Genomic DNA, 25,361 nt, shown 5'->3' with positions numbered 1-25,361 from the left:
AATCCTCCTGCGTCAGCCTCCTGAGAAGCTGGGATTACAGGTGTGCACCAACATGCCTGGCTTATTTATTTATTTATTTATTTATTTATTTTTTGAGGAGCGTCTTGCTCTATCCCCCAGGCTGGAGTGCAGTGGCGTGATCTTGGCTCCCTGCAACCTCCACCTCCCGGGTTCAAGCGATTCTTCTGCCTTAGCCTCCTGAGTAGCTGGGATTACAGACACCTGCCACCATGCCTGGCTAATTTTTGTATTTTTAGTAGAGACGGGGTTTCACCATGTTGGCCAGGCTGTTCTTGAACTCCTGACTACAGGTGATCCGTCTGCCTCGGCCTCCCAAAGTGCTGGGATTACAGGCATGAGCCACTGCTCCCGGCCTTATTTTTTAATTTTTTTGTAGAGACGGGGGTTTCATGTTGTCTCGGGCTGGTCTCGAACTCCTGGGCTCAAACAGCTTTCCTGCCTCAGCTTTCCAGATTGCTAGGATTATGGGTATGAGCCACTGTTCCTGACCTTGTTAGGTGCTTACTTGTGGCAATTACAAAGAATTTTTGAATTCCAAAGAATGTTTTTACTTTTTTAAGATTGAAAAAACAAAAAAGAAAACTTGGCCAGGCATGGTGGCTCACGCCTGTAATCCCAGCACTATGGGAGGCCGAGGCAGATGGATCACCTCTAGTCAGGAGTTCAAGACCAGCCTGGCCAACATGGTGAAACCTCATCTCTACTAAAATACAAAAATTAGCTGGGCGTGGTGGCAGGCAACTATAATCCCAGCTACTCAGGAGGCTGAGGCAGGAGAACTGCTTGAACCCAGGAGGTGGAGGTTGCAGTGAGCCAAGATCGTTCCATTGCACTCCAGCCTGGGCAACAGAGTGAGACTCCATCTAAAAAAAAAAAAAAGAAAAAAAAAAGAAAGTGTTTATTTCAACTGAACATGACATTTTTTGAAGAAATTCTTAGAATGTTAGAAAATAAGAATTGTATTACATGAGACTCAAGAGTTGGATAAGTCAATATTTCACTTGAGGAGATAGGGTTATTACATTCTTTTAAGCTGTGTGTGGTGGGGCATGCCTGTTGTCCCAGCTGTCAGGAGACCAAGGTTGGAGGATCACTTGAGCCCAGGAGTTTGAGGCCAGCCTGGACAGTATAGTGAGACTCCCATCTCTTAAAAAACACCAACCAGGCCAGGCCCGGTAGTTCATGCCTGTAATCCCAGCATTTTGGGAGGCCGAGGTGGGCGGATCACCTGAGGTCAGGAGTTTGAGACCAGCCTGGCCAACATGGTGAAACCCCATCTCTACTAAAAATACAAAAATTAGCTGGGCATGCTGGTGGGCCCGTAATCCCAGCTACTCGGGAGGCTGAGGCAGGAGAATTGCTTGAACCTGGGAGGCGGAGGTTGCAGTGAGCTGAGATGGTGCCACTTTACTCCAGCCTAGGTGACTGCGCGAGACTCCGTCTCAAACAAACAAGCAAACAAAAAAACCCAAGACACAGCAGTGCCTTCTAGGAAGACAAGCGAGGAAAAATAAGGCAATTACTGACTGTATGTATTTAGGTTGCCCTTAGTTAATTTTTTTTTTTTTTTTGAGATGGATTCTCCCTCTGTCGCCCTGGCTGGAGTGCAGTGGCGCAATCTTGGCTCACTGCAATCTCTGCCTCCCGGGTTCACGCCATTCTGCTGCCTCAGCCTGCCGAGTAGCTGGGACTACAGGCGCCTACCACTATGCCCGGCTAATTTTTTGTATTTTTTGTAGAGACAGGATTTCACCATGTTAGCCAGGATGCTCTCGATCTCCTGACCTCGTGATCCGCCGCCTCAGCCTCCTAAAGTGTTGGGACTACAGGCGTGAGCCATCACGCCTGGTCGTTAATAGAGTTTTGTGTTACTAATATTTGTTTTGTTAACTCAGTAGACACTTTTTTATATGTTTGACTATTTTTCATAGTGCTTAGCAAAGTCTGGGCACATCTGTATATGGCTTGTTTATTAGTCACTGTGTTTACCATTGCACTTTGAGTTTGCTGCTGTGTGCTCACCTCAGTGGCTGCTTTGGTTCATTAGACTCGGGGATGCTGATGCACAGACCTTGCGACCACGTATTTTCACTAAAGGTCCACGTGGACCTGACAAGACTTTTATTGCTCTTGGGTACTTGTGAGTTTGCTACCACATTGGTGAATTTTTGTTTGAGATTCTGATTGTTAGTTGTTGTCTGAAGTCCTGTGTGAGATTCATGAATCTTACATAATGAGATTAGTTTAGACATGACAAAGTCTCTGACCGCTTCAGGTCAGGGCAGGGAGTTCATGCTTTTCCTCACTTGGGGCTCACTGCAGCCTCTGTTTCTTCCAACGCTGAGGAATCACAGCTTTGCTTGTGTTACTGAGATGCGGGAGGGCGGTCAGAAGGAGGGTGACCTTCTGCAGGCTGCTGTGAGAAAATGGAATAGACTCCCTACATTTTTACAAAAGGGGTTATTTTGGTTCTTGAGCTATTTAGTGGTGCTAAGAAAAGAATCGACACTATAACTGGTTCTTTCTCATAAGGAAAGGAAATCTGTTGTTTTAGTTTAATGATATAGCACTATTTATGGAACTTAATGCACCCCATTTATAAGGGATAAGAAAGGGAAAAAACTGATAAAATTGGATCTTGGAATGTTTTCATGATCTTCGAGTGCTGTTCTATTTAGTGGGTTATCTCCTGGAAGAAATTGGATTTAGATTGCCTGTTTTTAAGGATATTGCTGGAGTTTAACAGAAGTTGTTTAGTTGCTTCATTTGTTCATTTCTAGAGCATGTTTTGAGAGGAATCAGCTGAGCCTTATTTCTTTTTAACATGCCAATGAAAGGCATTAATTACTCTACAATTTCTGTGTAGTGTAACTGTTATCTAGTGTGTTGGCCATATTGGTATATCACCGGATTTATTAATTTGATCTTCCTATTTAAATCAAGTCACTTAAAAAAATACATTAATTTTAAAAGAAACTTATCATCATGGTAAGTGGGAAACCTATATAAATTGTCATAAATAGAATGTAACAATAAAAAATAAAACTGCTGTTAAATTGTAGCTGGATCCCATGACGCATAATGGCAAGCCATGGCTTTCTTTTCCAGTCAAAAAGGGAGGCTACAAGTGTTAATGAGAATTTAAAGCAGTAAACGTCTCTTGATCTAACCAGAAGAAGCAAAAGAGAATTAGAAACCACTCTATGATTCTTGCCACCCGGTTTCATGCTACAGTGCTGCTCTTCACTTTGGGAACTCCACTTGAAACATCAGTGATTGGAAAATCCCCTGAAGCCACTACCCCTGGGTAGTTACCACTTGCTCAGATATCTCTGTGTATGTTAACAAGATTACCATACCCCAGAGAAGCTGTTTATAAAGAGCATTTATGTTTAAGGTACACTTTTTTTCATAGCTACTAAAGATTTTCATTCTGCTATCCATAGGACATATTTTATTTATTTGTGTATTTACTTACTTACTTACTTATTTTTTTGAGACGGAGTCCTGCTCTGTCATCCAGGCTGGAGTGCAGTGGCGCGATCTCAGCTCACTGCAGCCTCCACCTCCCAGGTTCAAGCAATTCTCCCATCTCAGCCTGCGGAGACGGTACTACAGGCACACCCGACCATGCCCAACTAATTTTTGTATTTTTAGTAGGGACAGGGTTTCACCATATTGGTCAGGCTGGTCTTGAACTCCTCACTTTAGGTGATCCACCCGCCTGCCACCCAAAGTGCTGAGATTACAGGCATGAACCACTGTACCTGGCCAGGACATACTTTAAATTCTTAAAAATTGTAACCATTTCTTATTTGTCACAAGATCTAGGAGAATAGTATTCAGTGTAATGAAGTTCTAAATTTTCTTTCAGATGTTTACAGGTTTTTCTTTTATGTCTTTAATATGTTATTAACGTTTAAATGTAGAAAGGTGTTTTTTTTTTAGTGCTAACCTAAATAATTTTCTGTACCATTGTAGAAACAAGTTAGAAAGTATATGAAAACTTAATTATTACTAAATAATTGCCTAATATTTGTTCATTTAATCTGCTTTTAGTCCTAGCCTTGAATTCTTCGAGAAAGTATAGTTTTGATTAGTGAAGAATAGCTTGAATATTTTCTTCTAGTACCATATTTTACTGATTTTAAGATACATAATTTTGCAAATTTTGACATCTCTGACAGCTAGATACATCTTAAGGTTACTGTTATGTCATAATTTAATTGGTAGTTAGCTCTTATTTGTACATAAAATGGTGTATCTTAAAGTTAATGGATCTTAGAATTGATGAAATGTGATAGAACGCATTTGTAGTATCTATTCTTCGATCAACTTTATGAGGAGGATTCTGGGAAGGTGGCAGATATGAAGCATCTGCCCTCCTGCCTAGACAGCAGTTGCACTGGCAGAGTCAGACTGATGGAACTATTTTGGAACTCTGGAGTCTAATAAAGGCTTGCAGTTTCCAAGAGAAGGCATAGACAGTAGATTGTGGTTAATACTGGTCAATTTTAGTTCTTAATGCAGTAGCAGCTACCCATCCGCCTTCTCTAGCCACTAGGGAGAAAACTGTGTGTGTTCCTGTAGTGGCTTACACACAGCTTGTAGCATCCAGGGTGGGCAAAAATAAGCCTGTTTTCCAAATACTGGGTATTTGTGCTCTGATCACTGATTGCTGCTTCTAATCATAGAGGGGCAAAGAGATGGCAGCCATTGTTATAGCTCCCCCCATTGCAAAAATGGGTAAAGGAATTTAATAGACATTCCTTCAAAGATATAAAAATGGCCAATGAACACATCAAAAGCTGCTCAACATCATTAATCATTAGGGAAACACAAATCAAATCTATTAACACGATACCACCTCACGCCTCTTAGGATGACAATTATCAAAAAAAAAAAAAAAAAACCCAGAAAATAACAACTGTGGGCGAGAATGTGGAGAAATGGGAACTCTTTTGCAGTGTTAGTGGGAATATAAAATTGTACAATCATTGTGGAAAACGGTGTGGTATTTCCTCAAATAGTTAAAAATATAATGATCATATGATCTGGCAATTTCACTTCTGGGTATATACTCAAAAGGATTGAAAGCAGGGTCTCAGAGATACTTATATCTCCATATTTTTAGCAGCATTATTCACAATAACTGAGATGTGGAACCAACCCAAGTGTCCATCAGTAGATGAATGGATAAGTAAAATGTGGCATATAGACACAGTAGATATCATTCACTCTTAAAAAGGAAGGACATTCTGGCACATGCTGCAATGTAGATGAACCCTGAGGACATTATGCTGTGTGAAACAAACCAATCACAAGAAAACATACTGTGTGATTCCACTTATCTGAGATACTTAGGGTAGTGAAAATCTCAGATACAGAAAGTAGAACAGTGGTTGTCAGCACTGGGTGGGGAGGGTGGAATTGGGAGTTGTTTAACGGTTGTAGAGTTTCAGTTTTGCCCTTTGAAAAGCGTTCTGAAGGTGGATGGTGGTGGTGATTGTGCCATATAAATGTACTTAATACCACTGAACTCTACTCTTAAAAATTAAGATAGTAAATGTTATGTATATTTTACCACAATAATAATTTTGGGGGAAAACTATTTAGGCCATTCATAAATACTGTGTTTATATATGTCCTGGCAATAAATTTATTCCATTTTATACAAATATTTTGTTATGTGTCTGTGCTGTGATTTAGCTGGCTCTATTAGTTTGCTAATGATGCTGTAACACAAACTGGATGGCTTAAACAACAGAAATGTATTCCAGTTCTAGAGGCTGGAAATCTGAAATCCAGGTGTTGATAGGGTTGGTTCCTTTTGAAGGCTGTGAGGGAGAGAATGTTCTATGCCTCTCCCTAGCTTCTGTGCCACAGGCCTTCCTTGGCTTGTAGATGACATTCTCCCTGTGTCTTCATGCATCTTCCCTCTCTACACATCTGTCTCTCTGTCCAAGTTTCCCCTTTGTATAAGGTCACCAGTCATATTGGATTAGTGTTCAACTTCATGACCTCCTGATCACTGTTTGCACGTAAGGTCACATTCACAAGTACTGGGACTTCAACATCTTTTGGGAGAACACAATTAAATCTGTAACACTGGACAATAACTTTATAAAGGTTTATATTGTTTCCAGTTTTTGTGTGTTTAAGTTAGCCTTGTGGGGAATATTCTTGTTTATATATCCTTTGTGTTTTTATGATTAGAAGTAGATTTGTGAGGTCAGAGGATACACACAATTTTGCTGTACATTATGAAAGTAACCTCCAGAAAGTATATGCCTGTTTATAGTCCCACTGTCAATGTACAAGTACGCACCCATTTTCCACACACTAAATAACACATTGGTTTTTAAAATCTTTTGAGTCTGTCAATCTTTTTATTGTTTTTGTTTGAGATAGGGTTTCATCCTGTCACCCAGGCTGGAGTGCTGTGGCACAATCATGGCTCACTGCAGCCTTGACCCCCCAGGCACAAGTGATCCTCCCACCTCAGCCTCCCAAGTAGCTGGGACCATAGGCACGTGCCATCACACCCAGCTAATTTTTGATTTTTTTTTGTAGAAATGAGGTCTTACTATGTTTGCCAAACTTTTGTTTATTTATTGCAATGAAAACAGTGAAAATTTACCATCTTAACCAGTTCTAAGTGTATAGTTCAGTAGTGTTAAGTATATTCACATATTTGAATATAGATTCACAGATGGCCAGAACTCTTCTCAGCTTGCAGATCTGAAACTCTATCCCTATTAAATAACTCTCCATTCTCCCCTCCCTACAGCTCTAGGCAGTCACCTTTCTACTTTCTGTTTCTATGAATTTGACTACTCTAAATACTTCATATATGCAGAACCATACAGTATTTGTCTTTTGGGGACTGGCTTATTTCACTTAGCATAATGTCCTCAAGGGTTATCCACATTGCAGCATATGACAGGATTTCCTTTATTTTTAAGACTGAATAATATTCTATTGTATGTGTTTATGTTACATTTTGTATTAGGGTTTGGAAAGATTAGAAAAAGAGAAGAATGTAGGATAGGTACTTTGGGACCAAAAGGTTGGGGGTTTCATTCTCTCCATCTCAGACAGTGCTTTTTTTGAGACCAAGTTTTGTTCTTGTTGCCCAGGCTGGAGTGCAGTGGCACAGTCTTGGCTCACTGCAACCTCCGCCTCTCAGGTTCAAAGATTCTCCTGCCTCACCCTCCCAAGTAGCTGGAATTACAGGCATGTGCCATAACACCTGGCTAATTTTGTATTTTTACTAGAGACGGGGTTTCACCACGTCAGCCAAGCTGGTCTCGAACTCCTGACCTCAGGTGATCCACCCGCCTTGGCCTCCCAAAGTGCTGGGATTACAGGCGTGAGCTACCATGCCCGGCCTCAGATAGTGCTTATGCCTACTGTATCTTAGCTTATTTATTTTCTGTGTTTTCTATTAATAATACATCTCTGTTCCTCAGAATGCTTTTCCTTTGCCTTCCCAGCATTATCTTCAAACTGTTAGACTGGTCTTCTTGTGAAAGACTGTCTTTTAGGATTTTTGGCATTCGATTTATGTTTTCAAGGTGGAAATAGAACAGTTGCCTTAAAAGAATTTTCAACAGGGAACCCCGAATAGTTGACATTTTGTACATTTTGGTTATTTTGTCGTGCAGTAGGTGCTTGTGGAACATGCCACATAGTTTTGTTACCACTCTAATGCTTCAAGGCAGATGGGATCAGATTGAGAAATGTGTGCGACTTCTCGGGTAAAATCAGCTGTTTACTGGAGCCAGTGATTAACTTCTATCACAAAATACCCAGGCTTGGAGTTACACTTTTTGTATGGTTTATTCTTGGGAGCTGTGCTTAATTCACATAAAAAAGCAACTTAATTAAAATTAGCCTGTAGAATTCCATAATCGTGATGATTGTGATGAGAAGTATTTTACATGCTTTGTTTGAATTATTTCGTTTAATCCTCCTAGCAACCCTGTGAGGTAAGTTCTATTATCCTGGTTTTACAGATGAACAAACCGTGGGTGCTAGAAGTTGGTAGTGCCAGGGTTTGAAGCAGGCAGACTCCAGAGCCTCTCTCCTGCCTCTCGTGCTCTGCTCCTTCAGTAGCTGGAGGTGCCATTGCATGTTGCAGGCCGGGAGTCACAGTATACACAGACTGTCTTTTCTGTATAATGAGCAAATTGAAGTGCCAATCATTTTCAAATTCTTGGACTCTTTAGGAAAAAGACGTCCACCTGGTGGAGCACCGTGGCAGGTTGCCTCAGTGTGGGAAGTCCCATGTACTTCCGTTCAGGTGCTCAGGAATTTGGAGAGCCGGGATGGTGGAAACTTGTTCATAACAAGCCCCCAACGATGAAACCTGAAGGAGAGAAGTTGTCTGCCTCTACTTTGAAAATAAAAGGTACTGTTGTGAGAACAGTACAAAAGATGCTAGTCAGACCAGAGCCAAGCGGGTGTGAGTCCAGGAGACACTCCTGCTTCCACTGGGCATGGCTTGCAGGCCTCTCTGGAACTACTCTGCTTAATACTTCTGTGATGATACTTGTGTGTGTGCTAGGAATAAATGCCACATAAAAACATTTTATCACTTCCTAATCAAGCTGTCATTTCTGTAAATTTCCCAGGGTATCTGAAAGGTTCAATGTTTTCCATCTGGTTTTTGTTTTCAAACTTCTCACAAAGGTGAAAAGATGTTTTAAAATTCCCTTAATAAATAACATGATGAATTCCCATGTACCTTCCACCTCACTTTGACATTAACTCCTGACAGTCTCATTTTATCTAAATCCTCAATACTTTCCCCCAACCTTCCCCATTCTTACTATTGGATTATATAGAAACAAATCCCAGGAATCAACATTTCATTTCTAAATATCTTAGACTATCTTTAAGAGATCAGGATTCTTTCCTTTTTGCAGCCTGACCATAATGCCATTTTCATATTTAAAAAGATGTTAAGAGTAACTTCTTACTATCACATATTGATCTGGTTTTATGATCTAAAAAGTTTTTAATGAGCTTTTAAATTTTTATATTTATTTGTTTGCTTGTTTGTTTATTTATTTATTTGAGATAGAGTCTTACTCTGTCGCCCAGGCTGGAGTGCAGTGGTGCAATCTTGGCGCACTGTAACCTCTCCCTCTTAGGTTCAAATGATTTTCGTGCCTTAGCTTCCCAAATAACATGCCACCATGCCCAGCTAATTTTTTTAAAATTTTTATTAGAGACGTCTTTTGCCATGTTGGCCAGGTTGGTCTCGAACTCCTGACCTCAGGCTATCCACCTGCCTTGGCCTCACAAAGTGCTGGGATTACAGGGTGAGCCACCGGACCAGACTGATGAGCTTTAATATAATTGAGAAGAAAATCAAATAGTACTTAAGGGTGTAAAGTATGAAAGTTCCCCCTCCTGCCTATTGCCTGCAATTTCATTTCCCAGAGTAACCACTGTTGTCTTTTGTGAATACTTTCAGAAATGATCTCTGCAGATTTAAGCATTTTCTTACTTTTTAAAAAAAGTAAAATGGACTCATACTATATGAGTTTTCCATTTTTGCCACACTTACCAGTATGTCTTGGACATCTTTCCGTGACAGTACATGTAGATTTACCCTATTTTATTTCATTACATCCATTATATAATTATGTGATAATTTGTTAAACCATTCTCCTGTTGATGGACATCTTGGTTGTTTCTACCTTTTTGTTGTTTTATTTATTTATTTTTTAATTAAAACATTTTAATTAAAACATTTAAAAAAATAATAGAGATAGGGTCTCACTATGTTTCCTGGGCTGGTCTTGAACTGTTGGGCTCAAGTGATCCTCTGGCCTCTGCCTCCAAAAATGTTGGGATTACAGGCGTGAGCCATCACGCCTGACCTATTGTTACTTTAAACAGTGCTACAATTCTACAAATTTGTGTACATGTGAAAATGTGATAAATTCCTGGAAACAGAGTTCCTACATCAAAGGGCATATTCATTCAAACTTTTAATCAGGATTGCCAAATTATCCTCCAAGAAACTGTAATAAGGCCGGGCGTGGTGGCTCATGCCTGTAATCCCAGTACTTTGGGAGGCCGAGGTGGGTGGATCATCTGAGGTCAGGAGTTCAAGACCAGCCTGGCCAACATGATGAAAGCCCATCTGTACAGAAATACAAAAATGAGCCGGGTGTGGTGGTGCATGCCTGTAATCCCAGCTTCTCAGGAGGCTGAGGCAGGAGAATTGCTTGAACCCAGGAGGCAGAGGTTGCAGTGAGCCGAGATCACACCACTACATTCCAGCCTGGGCAACAGAGCAAGACCCTGTCCCCCCCCAAAAAAAAGTGCCCATTGAAATGCCCATAAAAATGCCCATTTCCCCATACATTTACTGAGCTTTATCAAACTTTTTTTTTGGCTCACTGCAGCCACCACCTCCTGGGCTCAAGATCTGTCCACCTCAGCCTCCCAAAGTGCTGGGATTAAGAGGCGTGCACCACCACGCCTGGCTAAACTTTTAATGTTTACCAGTTCCAGTAGGTGAAAGACAGTATTTATTTGTTTAAATTTGCAGTATAACTTCTTTTTTCTCAAGAGATATCTAAGTCTTTTTTAGTTAGGGCATTCATTGAACATTTCTCTTTCTTGAACATGATACTATGCATAATGATAAATTAGCAAAGGAAACTAAAGTTGAGTAGTTATTTTAAAATTTAGGTATGGGTTGAGCAATCCAAATCTGAAAATCCAAAATCAAAAACACTCCAAAATCTGAAACTTTTTGAGCACCGACATAATGTTAAAAGGAAATGCTCATTTGGAGCATTTCAGATTTTGGATTTCTGGGTTTGGGATACTTAGGCTGTAAGTATAATGCAAATATTCAAAAATCCGAAAACATCTGAAATCCAAAACATGCTTGTGCCCAAGCATTTCAGATGAAGGATACTCAGCCTGTATTTATTCTTTCCTAGCAGCCTCAAAACCAACTTTAGATCCCATCATTACTGTTGAGGGACTTAGAAAACGAGCAAGTCGGAATCCTGTGGAATCTGCCATGGAATTAAAAGAGAAAAGGTCTCGAACTCAGGAAGCAAAAGACATTAGAAGAGCCCAGAAGGAGGCCGCTGGCTTTCTTGACAGGAGCACGTCTTCTACCCCTGTAAAATTCATAAGCCGAGGCCGCAGGCCAGATGTGATTCTGGAAAAAGGCGAAGTGATTGACTTTTCCTCCTTGAGCTCCTCTGACCGCACCCCGCTGACAAGCCCATCTCCTTCTCCTTCTCTGGATTTCTCTGCTCCCGGGACACCTGCCTCTCATTCTGCCACGCCTAGCTTGCTTTCAGAAGCAGATCTGATTCCAGATGTGATGCCCCCACAAGCCTTGTTTCATGGTAAGACTTTAGTTGCTTTGGTCTTTTATTTTGGGTATGGGCCGTGGTATAAATATACAAGTTTTCACCCTGTGGGCTGTGTGCTCTGCATTTCTTCCTTCCCATGCCTTGATGACACTGTTTTGTACTCTGCACAGATGATGATGAGATGGAAGGCGATGGAGTCATAGACCCAGGGATGGAGTATGTCCCACCCCCTGCTGGGTCAGTAGCTTCTGGGCCAGTGGTTGGGGGCAGAAAGAAGGTCAGAGGCCCTGAACAGATAAAGCAGGAGGTAGAGAGTGAGGAGGAAAAACCTGACAGGATGGATATTGACAGTGAAGACACAGATTCAAACATGTCTTTGCAAACAAGGGCTAGAGAAAAGAGGAAGCCTCAGCTGGAGAAGGACACAAAGCCGAAAGAGCCCAAGTATACTCCCGTGAGCATCTACGAGGAAAAGCTCCTGCTCAAGAGGCTGGAAGCTTGTCCCGGTGCTGTTGCCATGACTCCGGAAGCTCGGAGACTGAAGCGCAAACTGATTGTCAGACAAGCAAAAAGAGATAGGGGATTACCACTTTTTGACTTGGATCAAGTTGTTAATGCTGCTCTTCTGTTGGTTGATGGGATTTATGGAGCCAAAGAAGGAGGAGTTTCCAGACTTCCAGCTGGACAAGCCACGTACAGAACTACCTGTCAGGACTTCAGAATCCTTGACCGATACCAGGTGAATGCAAGCACTTGCTGTAAAGCTGGTGGGGGCAGGAGTGGAAGTGGGGCAGGGAGCACCAGGCTTTGGACACGGTTATGCTGTGACCTTTTAAATCCTGAGTAATTTGGGAAGAGAAAAGTAAAGTGCGAGGGAAAAAAATACAAAAATCGCTGGGCTTTATATTTCAGAATTGTTCATTATAAGTACACTTGAATACATTTGAGTTTTTCTGTTCCTTTGGGCATTCAAACATAACCTATAAGTTTGGTTCATCTGTCTGTCTCTCTCTCTGAGGATAGCTATACATGACTTGTGTCATAGCTTTGACAAATTTGTTGAGACCGTGACGGTGTCTCAGACGCTGTGCTGCACAGGATCTGAAGGTGTGTAGACATCTGCGTAGGACAACATGAAGAAATAGCAGCCAAGGGATCAGTGTAGTAGCAGTGTTGCTCAAAGGATGGTCAGTGGAACCCAAGTTTTGTGGATGCTTCTGGGAACAATTAATTCCACTTAGAACTACCTGCATATACTCTCGCACTGGGAGGAACAAGAGGCCTTATTTCCCTATATCTTTGCTAGCACTCAACAACAACCAGCCTTTACGTTTTGCTAATTGGCTGGCTGTAAAGTGAAATCTTGTTTTTTATTTACATTTCTTTGGTTACAGGTGAGGCTAAATTTCCTGGTTGTTTCTTTGTGAATTGCCTGTTTGGAGTTTGCACGTTTTTCTCTCTTCTTCTCTGGAAGCTAGTGGGATCTGCTCTTCATTGCTGGTGTTCTAGTATTATTCAGTGATGTGCCATATGTAGGGCTTATGTAGGGCTTATGCTGGACATGTGGTGTGTGGGCCCTTTCAATTTGAAACTTTCTTTCCTGAGTATGGAAAAGTCTTGATTTCCTATCTTCTATTTTTTCTGTTCTCTCATTTTAGAACTCCCCATTATTTGGATATTGGACCCTGTAGATAAAAAGTTGGCAAACTTTGTCTGTGAAGAAATAAGTATTTCTGCCAGATAGTAATTACTTTAGGCTTTGCCGGCCACAAAATCTCATTCGCAGCTCCTCAACTCTGCTGTTGTGATTGGAGAGCCATAGTGAATGAGTGTGGCTGTGTTCCAGTAAAACTTTACTAAAATGGGCAGTGGGCTGGATTTAGCCTGTGGGCTGTAGTCTACCAAGATTCCTACTCCAGATAGATCCTCTTTTCTTTTTTCTCCTAATTCCCATCTTTCCTGGGAAGCACAGTATTAACTGGCCAAGTGGGGAGGGCCTAGGAGCCCATCAAACTGACTCTCCCTGTATTCGGTACAGTGCTCCCACCCTTGGCTTCCTGTGTCCAGGATCTCCCTCTTGAGCCTCTCCAGTCTTCTGCCTGTGGAGGGAAAGATCATTTCCTAGATGTGGGCAGTATAATTACTATAGGGGTATAATTGGAGGCTTTAACCTCCTAAAGAACCTCTTAATCATAGTCATACCCCCAGGCTCTAAGGCTGGTGCCTTGGATGACTGCACTTCCTTGAGGCTGTGTTTTGTAAATCACCCTGCTTAGCTTCACCACTGGCTTAGGTATTGACTTTCTTTGGTAAGTCATTTGCTGCTTGTTCATATGCTTTTGTTAGTCATCTATTCACTTGTTCTTTTTTTTTTTTTTTGAGACATGGTCTCCCTCTGTCACCCAGATTGTAATGTAGCAGCACAACCACAGCTCATTGCAGCCCCGAACTCCAGGCTCAAGCAGTTCTTCCACCTCAGCTTCCCAAGTAGCTGGTATTATAGGCACACATTACCACACTCAGCTAATTTTATTTTTATTTTTATTTTTAGTAGAGACAGGGTCTTACCATCTTGCCCAGACTGGTCTCGAACTCCTGGGCTCAGGTGATCACCTCAGCCTCCCAAAGTGCTGGGATTACAGGCATGAGCCACTGTGCCTGGCCAATATTCACCTGTTCTTTGTTCTTGTGGGCCTGTTTAGTGCCTATACTTAATTTTTTAAATTGTTTAAGATGTGTCATACAGATAGAAGGTGGCATAGAAATATGGGATAGTTTAGATATTAATAAAATAAATGCCCATGTATTCATCTTCTGGATAAAGAGTGTTGTAAACACCTTAGAAGTCTCCTGTGTACTTTCTCTTCCCCTGAGAGGAAGCCACTTTGACTTATAGTGTTAATTATTCATTTGCTTTTTAAATGTGTATGTCTCTAAAAGATATACTTTTAGTTTAAAAAAATACTGAGTAGCAAGCACAAATGTAGCTGTGTAAGGAAATTGCCACTATTCGATGAAGTTTCCTGGAGAAGATAAGCTAAATAGTCATTCTGGGTCATTGTTGTGGACTGAATTGTGTCCTCCTAAAGGATATGTTGAAGTCCCAACCCTGGGGTACCTATGAATGCAGCCTTATCTGGAAATAGGCCCTTTGCAGATATAATTAGCCAAGACCACCAAGGATTGCTGGCAGCACCAGGAGCTAAGAGAAAGGCACGGAACAAATTCTCCCCTAGTGCATACCCAGGAGAGCATAGCCCTGCCCACACTGTGACTTCTGACATTTGGCCTCTGGAACTGTGAGACAATAAATTCCTGTTGTTTTAAGCCACCCAGTTTGTGGTGCTTTGTTCCTATAGCCCCAGGAAACTAATACTTACAGAGTTCTGGCTTCAGCTTCCATGAACGCCTTCTGGGGAAGTCACTGGCCAAGGTCACTAGGGAGTCCTGGGAAACATGATGCATAGTGTATGCATCAGCCAGGGCTGTGATGTATACCAGAGATACGGCAGAAATCTGGGCAGAGGAAGTGGGATCCTGTGTATTTCCTGCCTGAGCTGACAGCTTTCTTCCAGCTTGCAGAAGGTCAAAGCAGTTATTTGTGGAGTGAGCGTCATCAGCTGGTCCTTGGAGTGGGCATGGGTGGTGTACAGGAGGCTCACCCGTACATGGTGAAGACAAGCTGAGCATAGATAAGATTTCTGGGCCACGATGCTGTAGGGTTAAAAGATGGTCAGTGGCAGCAAGGACTTAAGTATGATAGCCTCAGTATGTATTAGAAATACCAAAATTGTTAGAAATAGATAATCGGTGCTGTGAAGAAAAGTCAGCACAGAGACAAAAGATCTCTCAGCAAAGCCATCTTTACTTTCTGTAGAAAGGGTGCTCAATCGCAGATAGAACAAAAGCAAGAGCACACTTGAACAAAGGAAAAGCAGACATATTTATCCCTTAACGCATTTGGGTCGTCCTTACTGCTGTGTCCTGCATCCATTGGCTGGAGCGGGACCTCACAATCTTAAACTGATACCTGATTTGCTAATAGCCTAAAACTTTCCTAAATAGGTAAGTGCAGAGAAGAACAAAGAAGTTGCTTACAAAAGGTTTAAGGAAGCAATAACATTTCCAAATAAGGAAGGGACATGGACTGTGGAACGTGCTGGTGAGCATGTCCAGCGGTTACATAGGATAGGTCTTAACAAAGAGTTATTAGCACAAGGCAAGGAGGCTTGAAGAAAGCTAGTCTTCAAAAGAAACTATTATTTCTAACACTTAGGATTTATTCTTTAACAAGAAGGAAAACTTTGAAGAGGAAACTTTCTACATTCTACAGTATGTCTGCCCATGGGTCACACTTGTTCACCCTTCGTTGTGAAACTCAGCAGGGGTGCTGGGATTTCCCCTCACTAGAGATTCTTTTGCCATCCTCTGTATTTGATCTCCTGTTTCCTGTGGCCCATCTTTACCTTGTTATAGGTTTATTACCTTGTTCTTAATGGCTTCCAGAGAAAAGCTGCATGGGAAGTAAAATTTGAGACCTACATACTGAAAAGACCCTGGCTAAATGAGGTTGAACCGGGAATTCCATATACAGCCACATTGTCTAGGTGAGACCTCTGTTGAGGACCACTGCACTTCCTTTAGGTCTTTCCTTTGAATCTAGTCAGAGTCCCGGGGAAGAATCTTCTGGGCTCAGGATGCTGGTTGCCAAGTGGGGGAAGAGGGACCTTAGCATTCAGCTTGTCAGGTACTCACACCTCTGCCCTCCATCTGGAGCCCGTTAGGCCTTCTGTAGAAATCAGACCTCCTGGCTTCTGGGGGAGGGCGGCCACCCGGCAAGAGGGAGTAGAGGGATCTGGGGATTATACTGCTTTCCACATGGCGTTTGCCTGCTCCTTATTTATTCTGTTGTCCCATTTGGTCCCAGTTCCAGAGGAATCTGCTGCTGCCGCCTAGATTTTAGCAGGTTCTGCAGTATAGATTGGGTTAGTTCTCATTTAACTTACTCGAAGCCACTTCAGGATTTTGGTGTTAAATCAGTTACTATTTGTCCATCTGCTTACCAGTTACTGTTCTAATTAAGTCAGCTTCTGTAGTTTCAGTGGGATTTTGGGAAGTAGTAAAGCTTTATATGCTTGTGTTTTAACCTGGTCTTAACTTGGAATTTTAGTATAAATTTTAATGTATTTACACAGGGGGTGGCTATAAATGCATTTATTCAATCCATACTCTTGTTTTATATTTATTCTTTGAATATATTCGTAGCTATGAATTTCTCAATAAGTGCTGCTTTAGCTGTGATTCTTGACTTTTGAAATAATGTTACTTTATTTCCAATCAGTACTTGGCATTTTGTAATTTTTCTCATTATTTCCTCTTTAACCCAAAGGTTATTTAGTTCTGTTTTTTAGTTTTCAGATACATGAGAATTTTAAGCTATGTTTTGGTAATTGATTTGATTTGTAATGTTGTATTATGATCAGAGAAAACAGTCTATGTGATGTTGATTCTGTACCATAAAGAAAGTTATACATTCTATTTTTATTCTTTTTACAGGTCCTAACTTAAGATACATTCATTTTTCCTTATTCTTTTTTTTTAATATCATGTGGTTGTCCCCCCAAACAAAAAAGTACATTTTCATGCATTCATCTCTTTTTTCTTTTGTGTTGCTTACTTAAATGACATAAATCTTTACTAAATTATTCACTCATCCCATTGTTTCTTTCTAGGTTAATTTCTTGCTGGACTGCTTTCTGTAACAGTTCTTTAAAAATATGGGCTTTTTGAGGTTAATTTTGAAAACTTACGTGACTAAGAATATCTTCATTTCACTTTTTAATTTAAATGATAGCAGTCATATAAAATTGTTACTTTGTTTTTTCCATTGATATTTTGAAATTATGACTTCATTATCATCTTACATACAGTGTCACTCCTAAGAACCCTGGTATTGATAAGAAATAGACATTTTTGACTGGGCGCAGTGGCTCATGCCTGTAATCCCAGCACTTTGGGAGGCCGAGGCAGGCAGATCACTTGAGGCCAGGAATTTGAAAATAGCCTGGACAACATGGTGAAACCCTGTCTCTACTAAAAATAAAAAAATTACCCAGGCCTGGTGGTGCATGCGTATAATCCCAGCTGCTTGGGAGGCTGAGGCTTGAGAATCATTTGAACCAGGGAGGCAAAGGTTGCAGTGAGCCGAGATCATGCCACTGTACTCCAGCCTGGGTGATAGGGCGAGACTCTCTCTCAAAAAAAAATTTTTTTTTTGTTTCTTATCAATTAAGTGGACTCCTTGTTTTATTCTCCCATCTCCTAAAACTTTAAAATTTTTCTCTTTGTTTTTGATCTTTAATAAGTGCATGTTAAGTGTCTTTTATTTTCTCTTTTTAAAGCTTTATACTCTTTTTTCTATTTTTTTATTTTCCAGCACATCCAAAACACAGAAATTGTGTTTGTTCTCATTTGTCTTACTTGACAACTCTGTTCTTTTGGTCAGAGGTATTTTATATGCTTCTTGGCATTTATCCTGCTTGGTGTTTGCTGAGCTTCCTGAATGTGTGGTTTGGTGTCTGACATTAAATTGGGGATATTCTCAGTCATTATTGCTTCAAATATTTCTTCTATCCCTTTCTGTCTTCTAGTATTCCCGTTGTGTGTTTATTACACCTTTCGTAATTTTCCACAGTTCTCAGATAGTCTGTTTTGTTCTTTTTTTTTTTTTATCTTGTCTGTCTTTGCTTTTTAGTTTTGGAAGTTTTTACTGACAAATCCTCAAGTTCAGAGATTCTGTACTCACCTGTGTCAGTCTACAAATGAACCCATCATCAAAGGCAACCTTCATTTTGGTTACAGTGTTTTTTATCTCTAGCATTTCTTTTTGATTCATTTTCAGAGTTTTCATCTCTTTGTTTTAATTGCCCATCTGTTCTTGCATGTTGTATACTTTGTCCATTAAGCCCTTAACATATTAAACATATTATAGGCATACCTTGTTTTATTCATATTGCTGTATTGTACTTCACATACTGCATTTTGTACAAATGGGAGGTTTGTGACAATCTTATGTCAAGCAAGTCTGTTGGCACCATTTTTCTAGTAGTGTGTGCTTACTTTGTGTCTCTGTGTCTCATGTTTTGGTAGTTTTTGCATTATTTCCAACTTTTTTCATTATTATTATATCTTTTATGGTGATCTGTGGTCAGTGATCTTGGATGTTACTTATTGTAATTGTTTTGGAGCACCATGAACCACACCCATATGAGACAATGAACTTAATTGGTAAATGTGTGTTTTCTGACTGTTCCACTAACCAGCTGTTCCCCATGTTTCCCCCTCTTCTTGGGGCTCCCTATTCCCTGAGACAAAAATATTGGAATTAGGTCAGTTAACCCTACAATGGCCTCTAAGTGTTCAAGTAAAAGGAAGAGTTATACTTCTCTCACTTTAAATAAAAAACTAGAAATGATTAAGTTTAGTGAGGAAAGCATTTCAAAAGCAGAGATAGGCCGAAAACTAGGCCTCTTGTGCGAAACAATTAGCCAAAGTGTGAATGCAAAGGAAAAGTTCTTGAAGGTCGTTGAAGGTGCTACTCCAGTGAGTGCACGACTGATAAAAAATCGAAATAGCCTTATTGCTGATATGGAGAGAGTTTGAGTGGTCTGGATAGAAGATCAAACCAGCCACAATATTCCCTTAAGCTAAAGCCTAATCCAGAGTAAGGTCTTAACTCTTTAATTCCGTAAAGGCTTAGAGAAGGGAGGAATCTACAGAAGAAAAGTTGGAAGCTAGCAGAGGTTGGTTCATGAGGTTTAGGAAAGAAGTTGACTCTGTAACACAAAAGAGTGCAAGATAAAGCAGCAATTGCTAATGTAGAAGCAGCAACACGTTATCTAGAAGACCTAGCTAAGATCATTGATGGAAGTGGCTGCACTAAGCAAGATATTCACTGTAGATGAAACAGCCTTCTATTTGAAGAAGATGCCACCTAGGACTTTCATAGTTAGAGAGAAGTCAGTGCCTAGCTTCAGAGCTTCAAAAGACAAGCCAACTGTCTTGTTAGGGGCTAATGCAACTGGTAACTTTCAGTTGGAGCCAGTGATCATTTACTCTTCCAAAAATCTTAGGGCCCTTATAAATTATCCTGAATCTACCCTGGCTGTGCTCTATAAATACAGCAACAAAGCTTGGATGACAGCATATCTGTTTACAGCATGGTTTACTAAATATTCTAAGCCCACTATTGAAAGCTACTACTCAGAGAAAAAGATTGTTTTCAAACAATTACTGCTCATTGTCAATGTACCTGGTCACCCAAGAGTTCTGATGGAGAGGTTTAAGATTAGTATCATTTTCATGCTTGCTAAAACAACATCCATTCTGTAACCCGTAGATCAAGGAGTAATTTTGACTTTCAAGTCTTATCATTTAAGACTTTTTGTAAGGCTATAGCTATTGTAGATAGTGATTTCTCTGATGGATCTGGGCAAAGACACTGAAACCTTCTGGAAAGGATTCACCATTCTAGATGCCATTGAGAACATTTGTGATTCATGGGAGGAGTCAAAATTTCAGCATTCACAGGAGTTTGGAAGAAGTTGATTCCAAGCCTCATGGATGACTTTTGAGGGGTTCAAGACTTGAGTGGAAGAATTCACTGTGGATGTAGTGGAAAGAGCAAGAGAACTAGAATTAGAAGTAGAGCCTGAAGATGTGACCGATAAATGTCGTGATAAAACTTGAATGGATAAGGGTTGCTTCTTATGAATGAGCAAAGAAAGTGGTTTTTTGAGATGCTATCTACTCCTGGGAAAGATGCTATGAACATTGTTGAAATTTCACAACAAAAGATTTAGAATGTTGCATAAACTTAGTTGATAAGTTAGTGGCACAGCTTGACTCAAATTTTGAAAGAAGTTATGTTGTGGGTGAAATGCTATCAAGCAGCATCACATGGCCGGGTGCAGTGGCTCATGCCTGTAATCCCAGCACTTTGGGAGGCCGAGGCAGGCGGATCACCTGAGGTCAGGAGTTTGAGACCAGCCTGGCCAACATGGTGAAACCCTGTCTCTACTAAAAATACAAAAATTAGCCAGGCGTGGTGGTGTACACCTGTAGTCCCAGCTACTTGGGAGGCTGAGGCAGGAGAATTGCTGGAACCTGGGAGGTGGAGATTTCAGTAAGCTGAGACCACACCCCTGCACTCCAGCCTAGGCGACAGGGCAAGACTCTGTCTCAAAAAAAATATATATATATATATATATTTTATGAAAGGAAAAGCAGGTTAATGTGGCATACTTCATTGTCTTATTTTAAGAAATTACCCCAGCCATCCCAACCTTCAGCAGCCACCACCACACTGATCAGTTGGCAACCATCAATATTGAGGCAAGAGCCTCTACCAGTAAAATGATGGACTCACTGAAGGCTCAGATGATCATTGGCATTTTTTAGCAATAAAGTATTTAAAATTAAGTCATACTTTTTTTTTTAGACATAATGCTGTTGTTGCGCACAGCAATATAGTGTCAACTTTTTTTTTTTGTTTTGAGATAGAGTCTCACGCTGTCACCTAGGCTGGAGTGTAGTGGCACAATCATGGCTCACTGTAACTGGCAGTTGACTTCCTGGACTCATGCAGTCCTCCCACTTCAGCCTCCCAATGTGCTGGGATTACAGGCATGAGCCACCACACCTGGCCTTAAACATAATTTTTATATGCACTGGGAGACCAAAAATTTGTGTAGCTTGCTTTATTATGACATTCACTTTATTGCAGTGATCTGGCATGGATCCTGCAATGTCTCTGAGGTATGCCTGTATTTTAAATTCCCAGTCCAGTAGTTGTAACGTCTTTGTCATATCTCAGTCTGGTTCTGATGTTTGTTCTGTTTCTTCAAGCTGTGTTTTTTTACCTGTAGTATACCTTGTAATTTTTTGTTGAAAGCGGAAGATGATGTTCTGGGTAAGAGGAGCTATGATAAGTAGGCCGTTGGAAATGTGGGAGGTGTGGGCAGGGAAAGCCCTCTATAGCTCTGTGAGTAGTTCTCAGTCTTTTTTGAGCCTGTGCTCTGGGCTGGGAACCAAAAGTGCTTCTCAGTTTCCTCCCCAGTCAGCTGGGACAGGATGGCTAGAGGGTATGAAGTAAGGTATTTCTCTTCCCCCGGGTGAGTTAGGCTCTGATTAAATCCCAATAGGTTAGGCTCTGATAAAAATAACTTCTCCTGAGGGCAGGTGTTTACTAAGAACACAATGCTTGTTTTATTTTAAGATGGTTCCTTTTCCCATCCTCCAGCTGGAATCAAGAGGGGAGTTTTCTTTGAAATTCACTGTGAGAACCTGGTCCAACTTCTGGAGGTAAACCTTGCAGAGTGAAGTTTTTATCCACTTGTCCGCATTGAGCCTTCAGCAGTTCTTCAGTTCTTCAGGGCTTTTCCGCCTGATGCTGGTTCCTGCAGAGGCTCTGCTCCCGTGTGCTGTGATTCTCTTACTCTCCAAATTTGAGGGCAGTGGTTTGCCTTGTTATCTCATGTCTTTTACAGATCTACAAGAGTTCTTGATTTTTCAGTTTGTTCAATGGTTTACTTGTTAGACTGGAGGAATGACTTCTAAGCTTCTTACCTGCCAGACTGGAAACCAGAAGTCCTTGGATATGCTGCTGTGATCTAGGAAATTCCCCATTATTGCTTCTTTAAATATGTTCCTCCTTTATCTTTTCCTCTTCTGGACTCTGAGTATGGATGTTAACACCATTACTTCTTTTTTTTTTTTTTTTTTTTTTTGTTTGTTTGTCTTTTCTTTTGCTTCTTTAATGAGATCCTTAACCAGTCCCTGACATCATTTGTTGAGTGCTTTATTTCAGTGATCATGTGTTTAATATCTGGTAATGAATAAGAGATGCTTCATAACTACTCATTCCAGCTTCCAGGCTCCTCCATTACCTTGGAGGCTATTTCTTATGCTTTTTCTTCCATAACAGCTTTATTAAGATACAGTTCATATACCTTACAATTCACCTATTTAAAGTGTACAATTCACGGGTTCCTAATATATTCACAGAGTTGAACCATAATCAATTTTAGAACATTTCGTTAACCCAGAAAGAAGCCCTGAACCCTTTAGCTGTTACTACCCAAAACTCCCTATTCCTACTGCCCATGAATTGACTTCTGCCTCTGTAGATTTACGTACTCTGGACATTTCATGTAAATGGAGTCATATAATATGTGGCCTTTGGTGAACACTTTCTTTCACTTAGCATAATGTTTTCAAGATTCATCCATATTGTAACATATATTAGTATTCCTAAATATGGCTTAATATTCCATTGTATGGATAGACATTTAGTTTATCCGTTCATCAGTTGATGGACTTTTGGGTTGTTTCTACCTTTTGACTATGAACTTAAATACTGCTTTAAATATATGTATACAAGTTTTTGTGTGGACACACGTTTTTATTTCTCTGGGTGTAGATCTAGGAGTGGAATTGCTGGGTCAAATGTGACTCTATGTTTAACTTTTTGAAGAATTGCTAGACTGTCTTCCGAAGTGGCTGTGCCGTTTTACATTCCCACCAAGCAGGGTATGAAGATTCTGATTTCGCCACACATCCTTGCCATGTTGTTGTTGTCTGTCTTTTTTACTGTAGCCATCCTAGTGAGTATGAAGTGTAGTATCTCATTGCAGTTGTGATTTGCATTTCTTTGATGACTGTTATACTTTAAAATTCTTGTCTGTTTGGTAAATTAAGTGTGCCTTTTCCTGTAATAGCTTGTTTAGTTTGTTATCCTTTTGTTTTCTTGCACCTTTTTTTTTTTTTTTTTTTTTTTTGGGGGGATTTTCACTGTTGTTGCCCAGGCTGAAGTACAGTGATGTGGTCTCGGCTTACTGCAACCTCTGCCTCCTGGGTTCAAGCAGTTCTGCCTCAGCCACCCAAGTAGCTGGGATTACAGGCGCCCGCCACCACACCCAGCTAATTTTTGTATTTTTATTAGAGATGGGGTTTCATCATGTTGGTCAGGCTGGTCTCGAACTCCTGACCTCAGGTGATCCACCCACCTCAGCCTCCCAGAGTGTTGGGATTATAGGCATGAGCCACCGCACCTGGCGATTTTCTTGCACTTTTTATTTACAAGTCTTGATTTTTTTTTTCCTCTGTGACCTCATACCCCCTTAGTGTTTTCAGCACCTTTGCTGGCAGTTTACACCTGGGGGAGAGAGCAAAAGCCTGGTTCCTAGCTTTTGACCCTGTCGGCAAGTTTAGTAAAATGGGAGGTTCTGGGCAAAACCACTTCTCATCCTCTCTTTCTCCCACAATCAGCCACCGTCTTCTCTCAGGGAACCTCCCAGGACCTCTCGCCCAGGTGCTGCTTTTGATCTCCCCTTGGTGTTGCTTCCTAGGACTGTGGGATGCTCAGGGGCTGCCCAGAGTGGTGGCCACCCTCCACCCAGGAAGGCTCTAGTGCCGCTCTGGTGTTACCTTCCAGCCGATACGTGGCTGGCAAAGTTGATTGGCAGTGATCTACCTCTCTCAGAGAAGTGCTCGGGGGAGGACATGGCTTAACCAAGCAGCCCCTGACCCATCTGTGGGGCAGAGCCTTTTTCTGCCCTCTCTAGTCTGCTGCCTCACTTGTACCCAGCCACCCGTCACCTCCCCGGGCTTTCTCCCAGCCTTGTGTTTTGCCTTCCCTCTCATGTCTGGAGTGTCTCTCAGATGGGCTTGGAAGGGGACCAAGTAGCCCACCTAGCTCTCCATTTTGTTGAGAACTAGAAGTTTAAAGAAACTCATTTAACATTTTTTCACACTTATTTGACATTGGGATGCTTTTTCCCCCCCACACTTTGCCATTCAGCAAATGTAAGTCAAGTACATAACATACGCCAAGAGCCGTAACATGGGTCAAACCTGTAATCCCAGCACTTTGGGAGACCAAGGCAGACAGATCACTTGAGCTCAGGAGTTTGGGACCAGCCTGGGCAACATGAGGAAACCTCGTCTCTACCAAAAAAACACAAAAATTAGCCAGGTGTGGTGACATGTGCTACTCAGGAGGCTGAGGTGGGAGGATCGCTTGAGCCTAGGAGGTCAAGGCTGTAGTGAGCCATGATCATGCCACTGCACTCCAGCCTGGGCAACTGAATGAGACTGTCTCAAAAAAAAAAAAAAAAAAAAAAAAAAAAAAGCGGGGTGTGGTGGCTCATGCCTGTAATCCCCACACTTTGGGAGACTGAGGTGGGCAGATCATGATGTCAGGAGTTCAAGACCAGCCTGGCCAACATAATGAAACCCCGTCTCTACTAAAAATACAAAAATTAGCCAGGCTTAGTGGTATGTGCCTGTAGTCCCAGCGGTTCAGGAGACTGAGGCAGGAGAATCGCTTGAATCCGGGAGGTGGAGGTTACAGTGAGCTGAGATGATGCCACTGCATCCTAGCTTGGGCAACAGAGTGAGACTTCGTCTCAAAAAAAAAAAAAAAAAAAAACCCAAAAAGTGCCAAGTGCTATTCTAGCAGGGGATCTGCTGTGAACTAAGACAGAGTAAGTCCCTGTCCTTAGGCAGGGGACATCCTTGAGCAGGGAGCTGACATTAACTAGCTCGCCAGGCAAATAAGATTACATCATGCAGAGTGAACGCAGGGCCAGTGGAGGAGTAGCGGGCAGCACTGCTCTATGGGGGTTCAGGACAGCCTCTCTGAGGAGGCAGCACTTGAACTAAGTCCACAAGGAGGAGCCAGGGTGATGAAGAGTCAGGGTGGAAGGCCCAGGCACAGGCCCTGAAGCAGGAGTTGGGTTGGTGTATGTGGCTGGAACCTAGTGATGGCAGAGGGAACAGGTTGGTGGCTAATGAGGCCACTGGGGTGACAGGGGCCAGATCCTGCAGGATCCTGCAGGTCATAAGTAAGGAGTTTGAACTGCGTTCTGAACATGTGGTAGGAAGCCATGTCGGAGTTTTGCTCAAGGGAAGTGAATTTGTGTT

The 25,361-nt window shown here is 41.5% G+C and overlaps 1 protein-coding gene across 2 annotated transcripts in view; it reads left to right on the top strand.

The window, feature by feature from the left end:
- KAT14 (lysine acetyltransferase 14) overlaps positions 1-25,361 on the top strand; it is a 45,528-nt gene that overhangs the window by 8,978 nt on the left and 11,189 nt on the right. Inside the window, exons 1-4 of one of the 2 annotated variants that reach the window (XM_021921260.2) lie at positions 3,181-3,418; positions 8,253-8,434; positions 10,992-11,411; positions 11,549-12,117. In XM_021921260.2, the coding sequence (XP_021776952.1) occupies positions 3,360-3,418; positions 8,253-8,434; positions 10,992-11,411; positions 11,549-12,117 (1,230 nt within the window). In that variant the 5' untranslated portion in view covers positions 3,181-3,359. Of the gene's footprint in view, positions 1-3,180; positions 3,419-8,252; positions 8,435-10,991; positions 11,412-11,548; positions 12,118-25,361 lie in introns of those variants that run through there. The other variant, XM_009216594.2, reaches the window with a different exon arrangement.

This window comes from Papio anubis, chromosome 16 (genome assembly GCF_008728515.1).
Source record: "Papio anubis isolate 15944 chromosome 16, Panubis1.0, whole genome shotgun sequence".
Taxonomy (NCBI): Eukaryota; Metazoa; Chordata; class Mammalia; order Primates; family Cercopithecidae; genus Papio; species Papio anubis.
This window is presented reverse-complemented; position numbering and strand designations above follow the sequence as displayed.